The sequence below is a fragment of the Oryzias latipes genome, chromosome 5, assembly GCF_053564925.1.
Source record: "Oryzias latipes strain Hd-rR chromosome 5, Olatipes_Hd-rR_3.1".
Taxonomy (NCBI): Eukaryota; Metazoa; Chordata; class Actinopteri; order Beloniformes; family Adrianichthyidae; genus Oryzias; species Oryzias latipes.
The window spans coordinates 14,538,272-14,558,151 of NC_136241.1; the positions used below are offsets into that span (position 1 = coordinate 14,538,272).

The 19,880-nt window shown below is 38.7% G+C and overlaps 1 protein-coding gene across 4 annotated transcripts; it reads right to left on the reverse strand.

The window, feature by feature from the left end:
- Positions 1-4,519: 4,519 nt before the first annotated feature.
- tfap2c (transcription factor AP-2 gamma (activating enhancer binding protein 2 gamma)) lies at positions 4,520-15,049 on the reverse strand. 4 transcript variants are annotated; one of them, XM_023954918.2, is made up of 8 exons: positions 14,650-15,047; positions 11,575-12,027; positions 11,243-11,294; positions 10,215-10,286; positions 9,439-9,661; positions 8,183-8,301; positions 6,170-6,311; positions 4,520-5,981 (listed from the first exon to the last, which is right to left on the reverse strand). In XM_023954918.2, exons 1-8 carry the CDS (start codon positions 14,677-14,679, stop codon positions 5,687-5,689), a joined length of 1,386 nt encoding a protein of 461 aa, XP_023810686.1. In that variant the 5' UTR covers positions 14,680-15,047; the 3' UTR covers positions 4,520-5,686. The 4 variants fall into 4 exon arrangements, with proteins under 4 accessions (XP_023810686.1, XP_023810685.1, XP_023810688.1 ...); XM_023954917.2 differs by lacking the exon at positions 14,650-15,047 and adding an exon at positions 12,336-12,730; XM_023954920.2 differs by lacking the exon at positions 10,215-10,286 and having other exon boundaries at positions 14,650-15,049.
- Positions 15,050-19,880: the final 4,831 nt, after the last annotated feature.

Genomic DNA, 19,880 nt, shown 5'->3' on the forward strand with positions numbered 1-19,880 from the left:
ACAAACTTCACAGAAGAATGTTGCAAACAAGACTCAATCAAGACATCTTCCAAATACACAGTAATAACACTAATGTGTTACGGTGCTGAAAGGCACTTTGTAGTTCACAAACAGAAACTGACATTAGATTCAGATTCACCAGGTTTATGAAATTTTAGCATAGTGCTGTCAATTGTATTTTTATGACATATTTTTACATAACGTACATTAATTATGCAAGTAGGGAATGAGAATCTTTAAGTTTTGGTTTCATCTGTTAAAGTTTCTTTTCTTTGCACACCATATAACCTGAAGATTGCAGTGTTGATACAAAGGATACATGGTTTAGAAACACTGTTTAAGCGTAATAATGCTGCTTGTTAATAAAAACTATTGAACACACAAAGGAAGAATTTTAAAAACTGTTTGTCAAAATGTTCATTAAATGTAAATGTGTAATTTTAAATGTAGAAAATAAAAAAGACACACAACAGGACCACCATTAAGACATTATATAAAAATAAAAAAATGATTAAATTAAAATCTTAAAAAAGACAAAAACAGCTTTATACAAACTTTGGATTAAAATGTTTGGTTTTTTGTTGGATTTTGTAAAACAAACCAGGAAAAAAAATTACATATATTTCTAGTTTAAACAAAGTATTTACTTAAATTCATTAAAGTCTAAATGCTGTGTTGTTTGTTTTTGTTGTGTTTTCTTTTTGTTGGTTTGTTTTTAACATTTGCACAATAAACAGAGTCTACGCTTTCAATAAAAAGTCTGTTCTTTCTGGTTTTATCTATTTTATTTCTAAGTAAAAAGATCAAAAAGATGGTAAAACTTTCCTTTTCTCCTTTGTCAAAGCTGCTGTCATTTCTTGAATCTTCCTTACTTTTCCTTTGTACATCTCTTTAGCATTTGATCTACGACATGAGATGTAAAGACTGGGGTAAGCCCATAAAGCGGTTTCAGTGGTTTAGGGTTTGGGAAACCATTAGTCTGAGAGCAAATGAGCCTTAATGTGCAACAGATTTCAACCATATTTGCTAAAGGAAAGAACTAAATGACTGTACCAAATAGAGAGAAAGTGAAATGTTAAGTCCCTGTAATGCAGTTGAGGTAAAATCATTAAAATAACCAGTGAGAATTGTTCACAAAGATCTGCTGAGGTTTCATTTATTAAAAATAGAAGAAAATCACGCTTGCTTTGTTGGAAAAGAGATCTAATCAAGAAGAAGATTGAAAAAAAAAAGATAAAAATTTCTTTTGATGACTCTTTTTTTTAGCTCTTTCCTCTCAGCTTTGTCATGTGATTTAGCATGCCCTACATAGAAAGGTCATGCAGTCAGAGCCAGCTTGAACTACATCTGCAGTTCAGTGAACGAGAAGTTGACAAGTACCCCAGGGCAACTTAATAACATATAAAGCATGCATAAGAATTTAATATATGCTAGTTGAAATCTTATTAAAGAAAGTTTAAGTGTCCTTTTTTTTAAAAAGAAGATGTGTAAGTAAGTCAAACAAGTCTACGCTCGCCTATGTTTCACAGCCACATTAGGTGTGTCATGGGTGAATTACTCATAGTCTTAGAGTTATGAGTAAAGTGTTTGACCAATTACCCCATTGCCAAGACTTTTTGCACAACATGCAGAGGTAGAACACTGTTGTTCAGTCACTTTTGGTGGCAGGGCTTAAAAACACAACACAGCTCAAGGTTTTGAACCTCAGCTTCTCCTCCAGCTAACCTGCTTCAACTGCACCGACCTGCTCACAAAAGAAGGCCTCTGCCCACAATGGACACTTGACAGTGAAAAGGACTTGAATGTTTGCCAAAAATAAAAAAACATTGTGATGCGAGTGAGTGACAGCATGAACAGAAGGAGAAGAAGGAACTGAGCGAATAACCGCCAATCAAATCCTCTGACATGGGAAGCATCACATCAACTGCATTTCGATGGCCATCAAAGGAAAACGGTTTCTCCTTTTTCTCTCTCCTGCAGCCTTTGCCTCCACCCCCTCCTCCCCTGCCACCCCCTCCAATTATCTGCTCTTTCAGGGCCAAACATGCAAGCCAACATGAGTAACTGAAGGCAGTTAAAGTCAACCGCTGTAAGGGCCTTGAGGCACCGGGTTCAGGTTGACAGGTCTGGTTAGACAGGTTCTGAGGGGAGAGGCTGATACTTGCTTAACTGCAAGGTATCTGCTGCTACGGCAACTTCTCTACTGTGTAACCTGTTCTTTTGATACTCTCACTTCACCTACTAACCCCAACAGTGTCAATTGTTTACTTCTACAAAGTTAGCTTAAACATTTAAGTCAAATTGTTTGTATTTTTGTGCAAAATCAGGATTTTTTTCTGCCTAGGTCTACACCGAATTAATGGCACTAATGTGCTTAACAAACAATAATCCAAACCACATAAACAAATGGACCACATGAATCAGTGAAGACTGGTTTGGCAAGTGATGATTGAACAACCTTGCACCATACACAGCAAGTCTTCTCACAGATACGCCCTCATTTTGAAACTCGTAAAATCTCACTGAAATCACATTGGAACCGAAACAAAATCACCCTTTTTAAATATGCTTGTCTGATTGGCTTCTTCTCTTCTCGCTGCTGATGGGAAACTTAAGTTATTTGTGAGCTGACTGCCTCAGAGGTGTGGCAGAAAGTTAGGTAAGGTGTCATGTGAGCAGATGTAAATAACAGTACAGTGGTTAACAAAATGCTCTGTCAATGTTACATGGTCTCGGTGTGGCTCAGAGGCAGGGGCAATTGTTACTGTTCAAGTGTGGCAGGTGTGAAAGGGTCCCAGGTCTCCTAGGCAAATATGCCAAAACATGATTGCACACGGGACAAGACAGGAAATGCCTCAGACCTCCGCCTCTGTTGAGAGAAATTTTCTCAGTTTTTTCCTCTTTCAAAGCATCCTCCCTTCCCATCCAAAATGTTCACTTTAGTGTCCTCAAAGCAGTGCCTTCAGGTGCAGCTGAACTGCTGACTTTTAGTCTGATGTTGTGGTTCTTCTTTTGTGGAGGGGTTGTTTAGTTCCATCAGATGTAAAGATCAGAGAACTCCTGACTGCATTCAATATGACAGACCACATAACTTCTATGGAGGGGCACAGTATGGTATTGGTCAAGTATGTCCAAAGTCCGGCTCGTGGGCAATACATTTTCACAAAATAACTCATCTTCATATAAAAGGGTTCGAAGAATGCTGGTCGAAAGGTCGGCCCCTTTTCACCTCACCAAATCTGGCCCTCTTTGCAAAAAGTTTGGACCCCCCCTCCACCCGGTCTTGGTGTAATGTTGGTTTTGAAATAGACAGGCATATTGTGTGTGTTAAAGATCCTGGTGAGTTCCTCAGACACTCACAAGAGACAACATTGCATTTCAACTCTCACTACTTATCTTTCTTGGGCTTAGTCCTGCATGTTGTGTTGACCCTTGCACTTCCCAAGGGCAGTGTTAATGTGGCTCTTTTCTTTCTTGGTTGCTCTTGCTGATATGATTCCTGCCAACAGGCTACATAGCGGGGCAGGGGCTAGGGCTCTTGCCTCACAGTGAGAAGGCCGTGGTCCAAATCCTGGCTGGGACCTTTCTGTGTGGAGTTTGCATGTTTTCCCAGGGCATGTGTGGGTTTTCTCTGACTTACACCCCTCAGTCCAAAAACGTGCCTCATAAATTATTGGTGAAATTAATTGAACTAAAGCAACCCAGGTGTTATTATATATCTTTCGATAGACTGGCAACCTGTCCAGGGTGGTCCCCACCCTTGACCAACCGTTGCCGGGATGGGCTCTGGCAACCACAATATAGCAGGTTAAGAAAATGGATGGATGAATTTCTGGCAGCTGCTTAGTGTTCTTATTCCTCCTACCTTATGATCAAGTAGCTGGTGGGGGTCAAACATGGTTTCCTGTATGTCTCAATGTTCAGATTCCTGTCTTCCTTGAGATAAATGAAGGGGTATGTATGAACACTTTCTGACACAAAGAAAAAGTTTGTTTGCTTGTTTGTTTTTCTCACAGCTGATAACATATTTTATCATACAAATTGTCAGATTTATCATCAACAACCTGTTCCATATCCTCTGATTTGACGTGAGTAAGAAAATTCTTCCTTCTGGAGGTAAACATAGGTGAACACCTGCCTTTGGACAAGGAAGCAAAAAGAAAAAAAAAGTGGTTGTGCTGAAAGCCATTCAGCATTCGTTTCATGTTTTGTTTTTTTCCAAGTTCCAGCACAAATAAGCCACTTGTCTTGTCTTTGCTGCATATCCCTGCTCATCACATGATGTACTCTTGAGGTCTTGTCTTCACTGAACCACACAGCCTATTTGTGAAGCAAAGTGAGAGCAGATAACTATTGCTACTGTTCCCTTTGGTTTACTTAGGGGATTTTCTTTGCTGTCTATTATTAGAAGTATCTTCCAACACATGACTTAACTGGTCAGTAATGCATTGCTGAAAATATACCAGAGTTAATAACAAAAGTCATTGCATGTTCTAGGCAACATCACTCACATACTGGATGAGACTTGAAACTCTCATTTTTATTTGGGTTTTTTTTCTGGAACTTTAAAACACCTTTAAAACACATTTTCGGAAAGTTAATCATGCCCTGTTTCTAACCTCTACTTAATTAAAAAAAAAAAAAAAAAACTGACCCATTTATAAAAGTTTGACACAAGATTGAAAGATGAACCATACACCATTATGATACCATTATTTACACAAGCCCATTAAATAACAATATAAATTAGAAAATATTTACATCCAGGTCAAAACACTGGATAAAATTCTGTGATTGGAATTGAGTGTCTGATTTTAAAAAGAGTGAAAAAGATCAATATTTACAATTACGCATCTTCTCACAACGCACATACATACACCCTGGAAAGGTATGCTGGTCAGTTATGGTCAGGCTTTTTTTTAATACTTAATATGATGAATAATCTTGTCACAAAAATATTGTATCCTACTGCCATGTCCAAGAGATGCCTGTAAATCACAGGAACACTGAGGAAGTTTTTCTGCCATTATGTCAAAGTACACACTGGAAAACAGATCATTGTCCAGCACAAGACTCCCATCATCTCCCATGAACAAAGCATAATAACACTGGAGGCAGTCTGAAGTGAGTCTACAAACACACACACACACACACACACACAATCGCTCTCTTTCCATGCACACAAACACAGCAAATGTCCTTTGTAGGTCCTTAGAGAAACAGGAAATCAGTGGATTTGCCTCCAGACAGCGGACGAGAGGGAAAGCTGAGAGGAATTCACAGCTACAGAAACTTCTTTTTGAAATGACGACTTGATAGGAAAAAAGTCATTTTTCCTCCTCTTGATCCGAAAGTTCAAGTTCTCTGGTTTTAGTAACTTTATAGCACTACATGGTGGTTAGTTTGATGGGGTTTTTGGCGTAAAATGGGCTTATGTTAAGTCAAGTCCACAGGATCCGCCTGTTGTTTCCAACACTGTGGCTTTGCAACCAAGTGTCATAAGTTGTTAGAAAAGCTGAACTTTTCAGAAAAAAAGCAAACATATACACTCATGCACAACTCTCAGAATAACAATACTAGATATCTATTTTTTTTAAAAGTCCAGAAAAATGTCAGACATGGGGCTGAGAGGAAGGGAACTTTGGGATTCTGAAGTCCAAGGGGGATTCTCAGGGATTTTGGGCTCTCATTTCCTGTGCTTGTCCATTTTGTCGGTAGACTTGCTTCCACTGTCTGAGGATCCTTGGGTGTCGCTACCTGAGCTCAAATACATCTTGTCCACTTGTTTGATTGCCTCATTCAGGTAGTTTTGAAGTGAGGTCATTGCAGCACAGATGGCTGGAGAGCCAAAGCCGTGAGTGATGAGGCTGAAATGTGTCAAGCAGCCCTGGATTCCAGGCTCCAACATGGGCGCAGGTCTCGAGTTTCCTAAAGGTGACCGATCCTGAGTGAGCAGGTCTGTAAATTCCTTGCATATTTGTCTGAAATTGAAAATAAAAAACAAGAATGAGCAAAACAAATGCCATAAAAAAAAAGAAAAAAAATGTACATGTAGTCACATTGGGTGTTTGAGAAATCAAGAATGTTTATTTACAAGAGTTTGAAAATTATAATGTTTTATTTTCTGATTTGTAACAAGAATGCAAAAAGCAGCAAAACAGAGACTTACTTGGCAGCAAGTAGCATGTTCTTACGAGAGTTAACCTCGTTACGCTCCACGTGTGGTCTTCCCAGGTATTCAGCGATAGCCTTTGCAGGGAACTCAGTCTCACAAACATAACCAAAGTCTCGAGCTAAATGAACAGCTTCACCTAAGAGAAAATGAATGAATGGGATCTGGTCAGACAAAAGTTTTCAATCCAAGCTTTTTTTTGGTTACAAATCAAGGGCATACTGTTAAATCAAGTGAAAAATGATGATTGTTAAGAACCCACTGAGTGACTATCTCATTATGATCTGGAGTTCTGCGAATAGCTGAGTCACATTATTACAAATCACAAAACTAAAATGTGTTGATTTTTATGTTTTGGGTTAGGAGAAATAGTATTCAGCTCTTCGCTTATCATTCTGATTATCTACCTTTATATCAACAATTTGCGTGAATAAAAAGAGCTGAACCAGAGAGTAATTTTCTCCCCTAAATGCTCTAGCTTAAGGCCTGAACAGTTATGGAGATTAATATTTTTCAGTCTTACATTGGGTTCTAATTTGCTTGGTCATATTGGCTTTGTATGGAGAAATGTTAGCAATGATGCCCAAGGCACCCACAGCTCCAGTTATTGATAGACATGCATATCACTTCAGGAAGCGGGCAAGTATTCATAAGCAGAAGATTTAAGGTCAGCTGAGCCTTTTGGCGAGTCAAACACTAGATAACAAGGCCTGATTCAGCTTTGAAGGTCTCTAAATAACACCAGCCGCCAGCCATTCCCCTAAACCGAATCATTAACCCATTTATGAAGATTGAGCAAGCGAGAGAGACAGATGAAGAAAAAATGTTTCTAATGCAGCTAGCAACAGGTAGATGGTATTACAAGGATGATATAATCGTGAGGACTGAGTGAGTTATGACTGAGGGAGGGAAGGCCTGGAGTATTGTTACCCAAGATACAATAAAAGTGAAAAATGAACCTGTGTTGCTACAATAGCATTTATTAAACTCTGGAGAACTTTGCTTAGCTGGACCCAAAATGTGACATGCATGGAGGATACAAAGATATCTCAAGAGAATATATGATGCTTTAAAAACTCTGATCTCGTGCTATTATTGGACAAATTGAAGACCCACTAAGATGAATATTGTGTTTTTAAAATATTCTTGTGGCATTTTTTGGATGATAGAGGACATAAATAAAGAAAGCTAAGATACAAAATGCATTTTTGAGTATTTCATTTTTGTTTATGTCCATGTACGTCTTTGTTTTCCTTGTCTGAGCTGACTGGCTCTAAACTTCACGGCTGGATAGCTCCATTGTTGCTGATCATTTATGTTTCACATATACCGGTAGTGATACCTTGGAGGTTTGAGGGGCTGTTAGCTACCAGGACAGAGTGTAAACAGTTGGATGTCAGGAAGTGGAAACGGGCTCACTTAGCCCTAACAGTCCTGCCCACAACTTAGAGGGAAATCTCTGTTGCTCTGCAAAAAGCGACACTTTTTTATTTTTTATTTTTTTTTTTTGGGGGGGGGGGCAAAAATTGCATAATCATAATTAAAAGACCACTGGAAACTCTCAAAAGATGATTGGTGTGGGACTTTAAATTCCTTATACTTCCTTTTTATGCTTTATGCATCCATAGTAAGCCAAATATAAATGAAAAAATCAAAATCAAGTAAAATATAATACACTACATGCTATCAGCATTTAATTTTGAAACAAGCTATTAACATAGGAAAAAGGATTTTTTAAGGTGACAGTGCAATCATACAAGTAATTAACCAGAGTTGATAAAATGAAGGGAGTGTAACAAATGAAGCAAAATGGATGTTCCAACAGCAACTGAAGGTTTACCAAAACACAAAACGTTCAATGGAGTGTGGGAAAGTTTAAAGATAAATCAGTACACACTACATTGATGAGACTGTTCCTGTTGCAGTCTCGAGCTGTTCTGCGTTCCAGCCTGTGCAAACATACAATTATAGCCGAGCAGGGGTTCAGTTTTACTGAGAGGCAGGTCGTACCTTCCACCAGTGAAGTTAGCAGAGTGACGTTGGCTGCCTTCCTTCTTCCCGCAGGCAAGTTGAGTCCGATTTTATCCAACTTTTCTCTTAGAGAGCGACCTCCATTTTTTGACTTAGCTCTGGAGAACATCACAGGAAAACAGAGTGAGTGCACAATCTGGAAAATATTCACTTTTCTTACCCACTCAGAAAACTCATTGAGGAAATAAGACATTTTTACATGGCTTTATAAACAATACTCTCATTAAGAATTTTCATCTACAAACCAGATTTATGCCGCGTTTATTTACAGTGTGTGCGACTGTTTTATTTTGCACGACATAAACACACAGAGACAGTAAAGATGCCCTGTCAGAGAGGGCCTTCGTTCACAAACTCTCAGATCCCCTTTCTTATATCGAACTAATCACCAAAACCACATGGCCTTTAAACACCACAAAAATATGTAATAATTCTAAAAAAAAAAAAATGTAAAAAGTAAAGAATGATGAGACTGCAGAGGCCACTTGGCTGGCTCACTTTTCTGCACGACTGACTGTTAAGTCTCCTTCCATGCCGGGTGAGACACAGAGCATCTTTAGGGAGGCTGAGACCCCTCCCCATCCCATTACTAACAAACCCCTCCCAATGCTGCGTGACCTACTTAAAAAATGACCGCTTTTGTGCATGTGGGTGCTTGTGTGCATGTCAGCATTAACAAAAGGCACATGGGAAGTGGCAAACATGCACTCCAACAACAAAAGGGGTTGATCTACTCAGGGGTGTTGAGCGCAAACTGCAGCCTCCCAGCCCCTCGACAGAATGCCACACTAACATATGTGCCATAAGGTCAACTGCTATGACACAGATAGAAGTTCACACTCTGCAAAAATCTTAGGAACTACACACGAAACACACTTACTAAGTCTTCAAACTGAGACTAAAATCGTTGATGTTACAAATTCTCAAAGGAAGCCCTGAACCAAAATTACAGGCCACATAAAGAATGTCATGAACCTTGCAAAGAAAACACATAAATGAAAACACGGATGAGCAAGTCAAAGCATGTTTTCCAGAAAGGTTTCCGAGCTTCAGCCTGCTGATTATTACAGCTACACCTCCCCCGTTAATTTACTAAACAATTTTTCAGGAATTCAATAATTAAAATAGCTTTAAAATTAAAATAGTGTGAGGGACACACTGTATTTTAGTTTTTTGCAAAAAAGCAGTATGAAATCCAAGCCAAGCTGTCATGTTTAGTGAGTCGGAGCCCTGACCTGCGTAAAACACCTCCCAGTAGCGATGCATTGAGGCACTCTGGAGGTGACAAACGCCGCTGGACTTCAGCCACCGTAACCTTGTACTTGGATGTGGAGCTGAGCAGGGAGAGGCGGCCTGGTACAGAGCAAAACACCTCTGTAGGGTTTGATACCATGCCCAGGAGTGACTCTTTTTGGAAGGGAAGGCCCAGTGAGTTGCCTTTGGGTAGAGTGACGGGACCTGGAGAGAAAAGGTAAAAAAAAAAAAAGTATAAAGGATTAAGCGCAAAATTTTAAAAACAAATATTCACAGATGAGTATCAGTTAATGTTTATACTGGCACATCTGGAGTGTATAAACTCTAATCTTAAGGATACTTTTGTGGAAAAGGGAGTGTGTTTTTTGCATGTAATCACAAGTAAGAGTGTGTGTGTGCACCGTTCTGAATGACAGAGGAATCCAGTGTCTACTTAAGATGATCTTTTTTTTTTACAAAACACATCTACATTTTGAGGCTTCTGCAACATAGTGTTGTTTTAAAGCATTAATATCGCAAACGCAGCAAACGCCATCTAGGTCCTTACCTGGGCCATACACACACCTCAACTGTTGATTGTTTTGTCTCACTAAGTTTAGCCGACTTTATTTTTGATGCACCAAAGTTGGGATTTATATTTATATTTATATTTGACAGATTTATTACTGACAATCAACCACAAAAGCAATGACAGTTTTCAGACGAACAAAACAACACAGCACACTACAATACAAAACACAGCTATCTTCATCCTCACCAGCAAGAATTCCCCCCTGATAATAAGTCGTCTGTAAGCGATCAAGGTTCCTGCCACCTCGTAGTCCTAATACTGAGACAAAAATCACAGAGTCACGTCACATGAGTGCTTTAATTCCCTTCTTGTGCTGGGAATGACATGCTTTTGTTTACAAATGGAAAACCCAAATTGCCTATTGCATACCCTAGAGCATGGGAACACTATAATGAGCCATCACTGATTTCCGTAAGAAATGCCCAAGAGTTGCTTTATTGTGCAAATCGCTTTCTGCTGATATGCATGATAATCATGTCAGCACTTTTATAACAGTAATAAAATACATATCTGTTGTGTTTGTGGTTTTGAAATTTTGTATGTTCATTTTTTTTTTAACTGGTTTAGGTTGTGCTGCATACTCAGTTGTCTGTCTGTTTACACCTGATGACAGAGCAAAGAGTTTTCCTAAAACAGCCTCTATGTCCTACCAAATCACTAAGCTCTCCTTCACATGCAAGCCCAATGCCACACCCAATCAAAAAGCTGGTTATGCAGAGCCAAACTAGTTGCTTCCTGTTAACACGAACAGAAAGGAGCTGCAACTGCGCGCTGAACCCCAGTAAAGACAATCCACAACATTTTCTCTCCACTGAAAGTCAACACCAAAGTTGTGAAACTGTTCAATTTTTGGGCCTTGTACAGCCTGCCCAATTTGAAACAAAATAAGTTATTTTTCCCACTAAGCGGCAACTCGAGAGCTAAGGAGAGGATCACAACGTGGCAAGATAAAGTCATCTCATGACCGAGGGTTTTATCGTTGAGCACAATGTGAGTGCAAACAGAAGACTGCTGTTTTCTCTGCACTCACTCAGCGTCCTGCCTTGGCTCTGGAAGAACAATTCCAAGTTTGCAGGGAGTGGAAAAAATTGCAGTAAATAGTAATAGTTCCAGTTTTTATTTACTGCTTTTTATGGCCTTCCGAGCACTCAGTACCCCAACTCCATTTCAGAATAGAACTGATTATCTTTAGGGGGAAAAAAAACACAACTTACCTTTTTTGATGACTGTCTGATCTGCCATGATAATACCAGGGTCATCTACACTCTGATGGGTAAAAAAAAGCTGATAAGCGCAATCATAATAAACAAAACAAAAAAAAATGTAAATAATCTGAAAACCTTTTTATTTATATTTTTGTATAAAAATGAAGAGAATGTCATCTGATGAATGCCATTCTTATACTACTAAGCTATTGATTTGAGTTTTGTTTTACACTAAAGTGAATACTTTCACTAGTAATATGCAAGAAGTGAAAAATAAAGCAATTTCCATTTTCTCAGAAATGATTTTCTCTGAAATTATTGAATAAATCCGATTCACTTACTTGGACGTCTTCCAGTCCTGGGCCCATGTCGGTAATGCCTATACTGTCCCCAATAACCGACGACTCCATGCTGTGAGGGGGCAGCAGCTCCGGCCGTCGAAAGCCTTCCCTCCTCACCCCGGACGAACCTCCCTCCAGGCCCAGGATCTGACTCGCCAGACCGCTCCTCCCATGGGCGCCGAGCCCTTCCTGGCCCTGCCTGCCGGGCCACGGCTGCTGCTGGTTCGATGCCGGCGACTGCAAAGAGTTGATGTTGAAGGGGTCGCTGAGGTGGGAGTAGGGATCCGTGGACTGCGGGTAGGAGATGGGCTGATAGGGGGGCGGGAAGTACGGGGGCTGGAAGTCCGAGCTGGCCGAGTGTGAGAGGGCAGGAGCCGGGCTGTAGATATGCTGGCTGACCGCTGGCAAGTGAGGCAGCCGCGGGTTTCCGTTGCTGTTGCCATCGTGCCTTTCCTGAGGGTTGGAAGAGACAAGAAGATGAGGAAGATGGCAGGAGGATGACAGGTGTGAAGCGACATGTATGTGTCGCTCGAGGGAATTATGGGTCAGGTAATAAAGGCATGACGTGGAATTGACTTCTTAACAACACGTGTAGACAGGATGGTTGTAGATTTGGCAATTTTTTTTTTCATTTTGAATTACTATTTTTTTTAAAAACATTAAAAATCCTAAATGTTTCTTTGCGTATAGTGTTTTATTTAGGGGTTTTATTTTGTTTTCCATTTATTAAGATTCCCTAATATTATTTTGTCGAAACTTACCTCACAGTCATCCTCATATTTCACGTTGTCTGCTAATTTCCACAGCATTCTGCCTGGCGAAAATAGTTTTAAGGCCGAGCAAAAAAAGAAGAAGAAATATCGCCTTGAGTTAATAATCCAGGTGTGAAAACAGCGTGAGTTTCGTGTCGATCATCTGTTCTTCGGCTGCACCGCGCGGTAAAAGTTGTGAGGTGAAACCTAAAAGGTCCACCTGGCCGACTGAGTTTCCACGGTTGAAGGAAAATAGTATTTGTCAGGAAATCTTGTCCCCCTTTTCCTCCCCACGCGCAGGGCTGTGCTTTGAGAGTGGGCGAAGTTGCTGCATAAGAAACTTGACTCCCTCTTTTGGACAAAACAGCCACGTTCAGTCTCATTGGTCCAAAAGTGAACACTGTATTTTATCAACACTGCCACCTCAGGTGGGCGTGACCCAGCGCGATGATGTTAAGGCTCAGACGAGGCAACCACAAAGCTGATTGGTGGAACCGTCGTCCAATCAGAACTCTGTGCGTCTCGCCGACAGTCAAAGCAGCGGCGTCAGAAAACGAACCAATCCACATTATTACTTCTTTAAAAAATAAACGATTTGACTACTTAAGATTCTGATCCGCCAGCTTATTTTGTAAGGAAGTCTTGTTTACTATATTACTGTTTAGAAACAACATTTACAGCAATTTTCTTTTCTTTATTAAAAGAACAGGTTACTGTTAAACAAGGTTTTTTCATTCGTTAACAACAAAACTAAAATAAAATGAAATGAAAAAAACAAAGAAGAAAAAAGAATTTTATGCAAAATCTTTTTTCTGACTTTTACCTTGGTGGCCAGCCTACTTTTGAAATAAAAAGCAGATTAAAATGACAAAAATAAGATTATTTGATATCAATAACAATAATAATACGTTTTGTAGTTAATAAAAAATTAAAGTTGTTTTTCCTACTATGTGAGAATCTCAGACTTTCAATCATCTTTCACAAACATTTACTTTCTGTCCTTTTTCATCACTTTTTCCTTCACACAACTCTATTATGTAAAGTAAATGTATTTCTGCCCCAATATCAAAAGAGACTTCCTAGATAAAATAGTGTTGTTGCAGAGTTTATTATTTTCAATATAGAAAAATAATTCCTAATTTTAAACGTAGCTTAATCTGGACAAGCATGTCCTATATATTTAGAAAGATCTGCAGACACATCAGTGTTGGTCCTTCTTAATTGCTCGTTTCAAAGCGCACTAGGCCCGAAGGCTGAGCAGATCACTCTCTCCAAACTCTGTAAAGCTCCAAGAATCTCAACGCACTACTTTGTCGTTACTTATTGCTTCTTGGTGAAGTGTTGCCCCGTTTAAAGGGCCACTCTGATATCCAGATTATTATCAAATTTCAGGAAACACCTTAACGCATGTGTTCCTTCTTTTCTTAGTATTTTTTGCTTACTTTTTTTATATCTTTACAAATATACCATTAATGCCCTCTTTCCATTATTCTTAATTCCTGAGTCATAACATCTAATGTAGACCAAATAGTGATTAAAGTACTTTAACCGCGTGTTTTCATGACCAGGCTCAACTGACACATTTTCATCTTTTTGGGTCCATCCAGCCGCGTCATAATGCGCATGTGAACCGCAGGACATGCGGGATTGAGGATTATCTCTGTCGCCCCTGTTGGTCGCGGGTCTGTTGTGATGCCAAGCAGAAACCAAATGATTAAATAGCATCTGAACAGAAACAGGAAGGACCTTAAGGACGGTACGTTTGGCCTAATTGAAATGCTGTAAACAGTACTGATGCTTGTGTCAGTCGGCTGCAGTGACCAGGCCCCGCGTTAATCCAGTGTCCCATGTATCCTTGAATATAATAAAATAATATGGGTATATATAGAGGTTTTTGAACGGTTATGCAGGGGGATTTGACATTTATCTTTCAACTAATGTGAATTCTAATTCTGAAAAATAAAAGAGCAAAAAACAATAACACAGTAAATATCTGGATTTAGTTTTAATTATAAATAAAAAATAAAATCTTTCTCCAGACGCAGATCACTAAATTTGATTTTTTGTTCTTTTTAGATAATAATACACAAATAAAATTAAATCTCACTACAATTTAATAGAAACACAGTTTCGGTGAAAATAAAATGCTTCGAACTTTAATATGAAATGTATTTTTTTTTTCAAAAGCGCAGCCCGATTACAAACAGGTGATAATGGTGGAAACAAAGCAATAAAAAATAAACATCCTCAGCAGCAAATGTAATAAATATGGAGCAGGTTTGTTGAACTGAAATCAGCCGTGAAAGGGGAAAAGCCAACTCACCCTCCAGTCTATTCTCTCCAGCAGAGACATCTGCAGGGCTCCGGTCGCAGTAATCCCAGCGAGACGCAGCGAATGAGTGAAACCATGGGAGGTTCACGTCTCACCCCGCACCTGACGACTGCGCCGCGCGCATGCGCCATTCGTTATCAACACCTGGGTGGGAGAAGCAACCCCCCCTCTTTTTTCCCCCCATTAAAGATATATTTATAAAAAATAAAACATGTTTTAAAGCAATTTAAGACAGAGTGAACAAGTGAAGTTCAACAAATTTGTGAAACAAGAAAAGAAGAGAACAAAAAAATAAATAAAGAATAAACACACGAAAAAGTTGGCCTAGATTTGACAATATGCCAGATCTAATAGAAAGTAGGACAGAATAAGTTTAGGTTTAAAGGTGTGTAAAGAGATTATAAGGTAAGGTTAATTCCTCCCCTAAACTCGCCTCAGGCTGTAGTGAAGAATTTGCTTTCAAAAGCCTCTAAAGCTTCTTAAGGCCGAAAATGGCTTCTGTTATCTGATCTTTCCGAACTGTGGAAATCATCAAAGACTTTTCGCTTTGACTAAAAAGAAAAATCGTTTTTTTATAGAAAAGCATGTAATAGTTTCTTGAGCTCCAACCGGACACCTGCCACGATGAGGGCACTGAATTATCCAGGAAAAAAAATCCCCAAAACACAAAGTATTTTCCATTTTGTTTGTTTACTGAAGAGTCAGTGATATGTCATGACTTGATTCGAAAAATGAGGAAAACTATACATGCTTTAATTTTCTATTGAACAAGACTGGACTATAAAATACAAATATTGGCTTAAAAAAACCTTCAATAGATTTTGACCTTTTTTCCCCTTCATTTTTTTGTAATTTCTCAGCTGTTGTTGTTTGAGCTGGACGGGAAAAATACACAATAACATTTAATTTGTTATTTTTGTATACAGAATCTTTTACCATCTGATTGTCTATCTAAACAGTGACACAGAGGCGTGACTTTTTTTCAGAGACATGAATGCCAAAAAGATTTTAAAAAAAGAAAAAAAAAAAGAAATGTTGCACAAAATGGTTGTGTCGCCACCTTGTGGTCATATTTGTTCATCACATCATTTCTTAGGACTGTTCTAATGTTGCAAATGTTAGCAAAGACAAGTCATTGTCTGAACATCTCATTGTATTCATGCTTTTTATTTTTTATAATGCAGGAGGCTTTCCTTAGTTGTTCACATCACTGTCATTCAAAGCACACCAAACCAAATCTAATACAATTTGAACAAAAACTGCTTTTCATCTTCTTTCGAAATGAACACTTGTAAGAACATCCGTCCATCCATCCATCCATGCATCCATGCATCCATCCATCCATGCATCCATGCATCCATCCATTTTCAGAATCAGAATCTCTGTTAAGGTCATGGGGCTGCTGAAGCCAACCACTGAAGCCACCCCTCAGTGGGCGACTGTTTTTCCACAATAAAGTTTTTTTTTCTCTATGTTACTCTTTCTGCCACCACCAAGTGTCATCCTTGACGACAACTAATTTCTTCAAATAGTAGCTCTTAGTGTTGTTCTCCTGTTGGTTTCTTCCTTGGGTAAATGATAAATAAAATATACTTGTAAAGTACTTTCTACCTTCCTCGAAGCTCCAAAACGCTTTAGAGGAAGGAAAGGAAAGTGTGGGGTTAACTTACTTGCCCAAGGTATGGCTGGAATCGAACCTGCAATCTCTCCTGCTATTTATTTGGGAGAGACTGAGGGACAGATTTGAGTGACCTTTTTAATAGGGGCATTCTTCCAAGTAGTTTAAACCAAGCACGCATCACATTACTCCCAAAAAATGACAAGAATCTCCAAGACTGTGGACCTTATTGACCCATCTCGCTTCTGAACTGAGATTATAAATTTTTAGCTAAGGTCCTCACGTGTTGTTTAGAAAAGGTGCTGCCTACCATTATAACGTGTGACAAGACTGGTTTCGTTAAAGGTTGCCGATCCTTTGTTAACATTCGACGTTTACTCAACATAATATACACTCCTGGTATTGGTGAAACTGAATGCCTTCTTTCCATGGACGCAGAAAAGGCTTTTGGCAGAGTAGAATGGAACTACCTGTTTGAAACTTTGGGAAGATTTGGACTTGGTGGACCTGGATTAAGCTTTTATGATCATGCCCCTCAGCTATGCTGACTACAAATAACACATATTCCAAACCGTTTGGGCTACATCTTGGCACCCATCAAGGTTGTCCCCTGAGCCCCCTTCTTTTTGTATTAGCGATTGAGGAATTAGCTATTGCTATAAGAAGCAATTCTTCTATTTATGGTATAACAAGGTGGGGCACAGAACATAAGATAACTCTCTATGCCGACGATCTCCTACTATTCATATTCAAGACTGAAACAACAATCCGACAAATCCTAGACCTCCTTACAAAATTTTGTGAAGTTTTAGGCCACAAACTTGAACACAAAAGTGAAATGCTGCTACTGAACACTTCAGAACTGGTTTTAAGAAGCATAAGTTTACCCTTCAAGATAGCCAAGGAGGGTTTGTATATTTTGGAATTAGAGTGAAAAAAGCATTTTGTAACCTTTTTAAAGAAAACTATGCTAAATTGCAAACAAATGTACAGCAAAAGTTGTCTAAGTGGTCACCCCTCTACCGTTCATTAATTGGTTGTGTAAACGTGGTTAAAATGTCAACATTGCCCAGATTGTTATACTAATTTCAATACCAGTGTTTATCTCTAATGCGTATTTTAAAAAAAAGCTTCATTCAATAATTTTATCACTTTTTTGGCATGGTAAAAAGGCCTGTTTACGTAAACAACATTTGATGAAACCAAAACAGGAAGGTTGCTTAGGTCTTTCCAATTTTCATTATTATTACTGGGCTGTACATTTGTGCTGTCTTTCCTTCTGGGGAAAGATTTAGATGGTGCTGGGCCAACATGGGTGGAGATGGAATAGCTTTCTTCTAATCTTATTTCCCTACTACATGTAATTGGTGCATCTCTTCCTCTAAGTAAAAACTTGTCGTTTAGCAATCCAATTGTTCATAAAATTTCATTAAAAAATTTGCTTACAATTTAGGAAGTATTTTGGTCTGTTAAGAGTGAGTTTACTAGTCCCAACTGCACCTAATGTTTTCTTCCCCCCTTCAGTCTAAGAGTCTACATTTCTCAGGTAGCAACAAAAAGGGCTGAAAACTCTCAATCATTCATTTCATGAAAATAAGTTTGCATCTATTCAGCAGATATCTGATATGTACAACCTTCCAACTTCTCCTTTTTTTTAAAAATACTTGCAGATTCTGCACTTTGTCTCCATCCCAGGGTTCATAGACAAACCTCCAAAAACTGCGATGGATGAGATCATGATTTTCGATCCCTCCAAAAAGAAAGCCATTTCAGCAATGATAGCTCTGATTTCACGTTTGGATTCAACTTCAATGTCAGTCATTAAAAGGGGTTGGGAGATGGATCTTCAAATTAAGATCAGTGAATCAGAGTGAGATGATGTTTTAAGGAAGATTCGCTCCTCCTCAATGTGGGCCAAACATAGTCGTATTCAGTTTAAAGTGGTTTACAGGATTCACCTTCATAACTCAAAATTGGCAAAAGTACACCCACATATTGACCCTACATGTGGTACATGTAAAATTGGAGAGGCTGATCTGATTCACATGTTTGGCTTTGTCCTAAAATACAAATGTTTTGGGGCAAAGTTGGTAAAGCATTGACTGTTGTATTTGGAACTAAAGTTCCTTGAAACCCACTTTTATTCCTCTTTGGGGTCAGGAATAAAACCTTAAAATTGCCTACTAGGGGTCAGCAACCAATTGTTTTTTCAACTCTTTTGGGTTTTCTAAATTGGAAGGATGCTGCCCCACCCACAGTGACACATTGGATTAGAGATGTGCTGTTCCATCTTAAATTAGAAAAAAATAGTTATGTGATGAGAGGTTCAGGAAGAAAAATGTTTATGACAAGGATTGGAGGCCTTTTCTGGACTTTTTCCATCAGCAGTCTACAAAGGTTCAAGACTAACTTAATGCATATGTGGCTGATTTTGTTGTCATACTTTCTGTATGTATGGCTAATTTTTGTCAGCAGGTATGGGGTTTGCAATGTTTGAAAAAAAAGTTGCAGCATATATGGTATGTCATATCTACAGCATTAAGAGGGCACAGCAAAAGTGGTTTCATAAAAATCATGCAAAAGAACATGAGATCAAAGTTGAACTCATATTGTAACTATGTTTGTTTGAAACAAACAGTTCTGCATTTGTTGTATGTCATACATACAGCAACATAATTGGCTAGGTTGCAACAAAATGCAATCAACATTTCCAAAAACTTCCCAACTATTAACATTCAAAAAAGCGAATGATTTTATTCATCTTTGTTACATTATGATACAGGGCCTGAGTATCTTAATGTAAGTTCGTTCCGTCATGGGGTTTTTAATGCAATTGAAAGTAAACGTTTTACTTTCTCCATTGTATGCTAAATATTATCATTCAAATCTTCCACAATTGGACAGCGTCATCGTTCATTTTTTTCATCCTCAGTGAATGGAGTGGGGATCAGCTGTAGTATCACATTTTATTTTGGTATTTGGTAGAACAGAAAGAAAGTCTGGGTTTAATCTGACCTTGCTTGATGATTATTCAAGAAACTGAACTCAAATGTCTGCCGCTGAAACGCCAAAAACATGACAAAAAAACCAGCTGTGTGGTCAGAAGTGGGCTCAGCAGCTCACAGATCAGCTTCACGTGCTCATGTTCCATCCACAGACACTCCCTCATTTTGCTCCACCTGTCATCTCACCGACAACTGTTTCAAAACACAAAAAATATTAAAACCACTGCAAGCTTGGAATCTGACTGATTCTGTAGACAGGTGTCTTTTATGCAGGTAACAGGTTGATTAGGAGAGTCTAACTGGTCTCTGTGAACCAGAACTCTTAATAGTTACTGGGGGATCAAATACTTCTTCCAACTTAAATATTTCCCTTAATGAAATGCAAATTTCTATTTAAAAATTTTGTCTGTGATTTTCCATCTCTCACTGTTGAAAGGATCCTGCCATCAAAATGACAGACTGTCAATTTGTTTTTAGGTGAGCAAACCCACTAAATCATTAAGGGATCAAATACTTATTTCATCCACTGCGGATAAAATGTAAACATCTTTATCATGACTGAAAATGAAATGTTAGGAGCAATGTTTTATAACCACTCT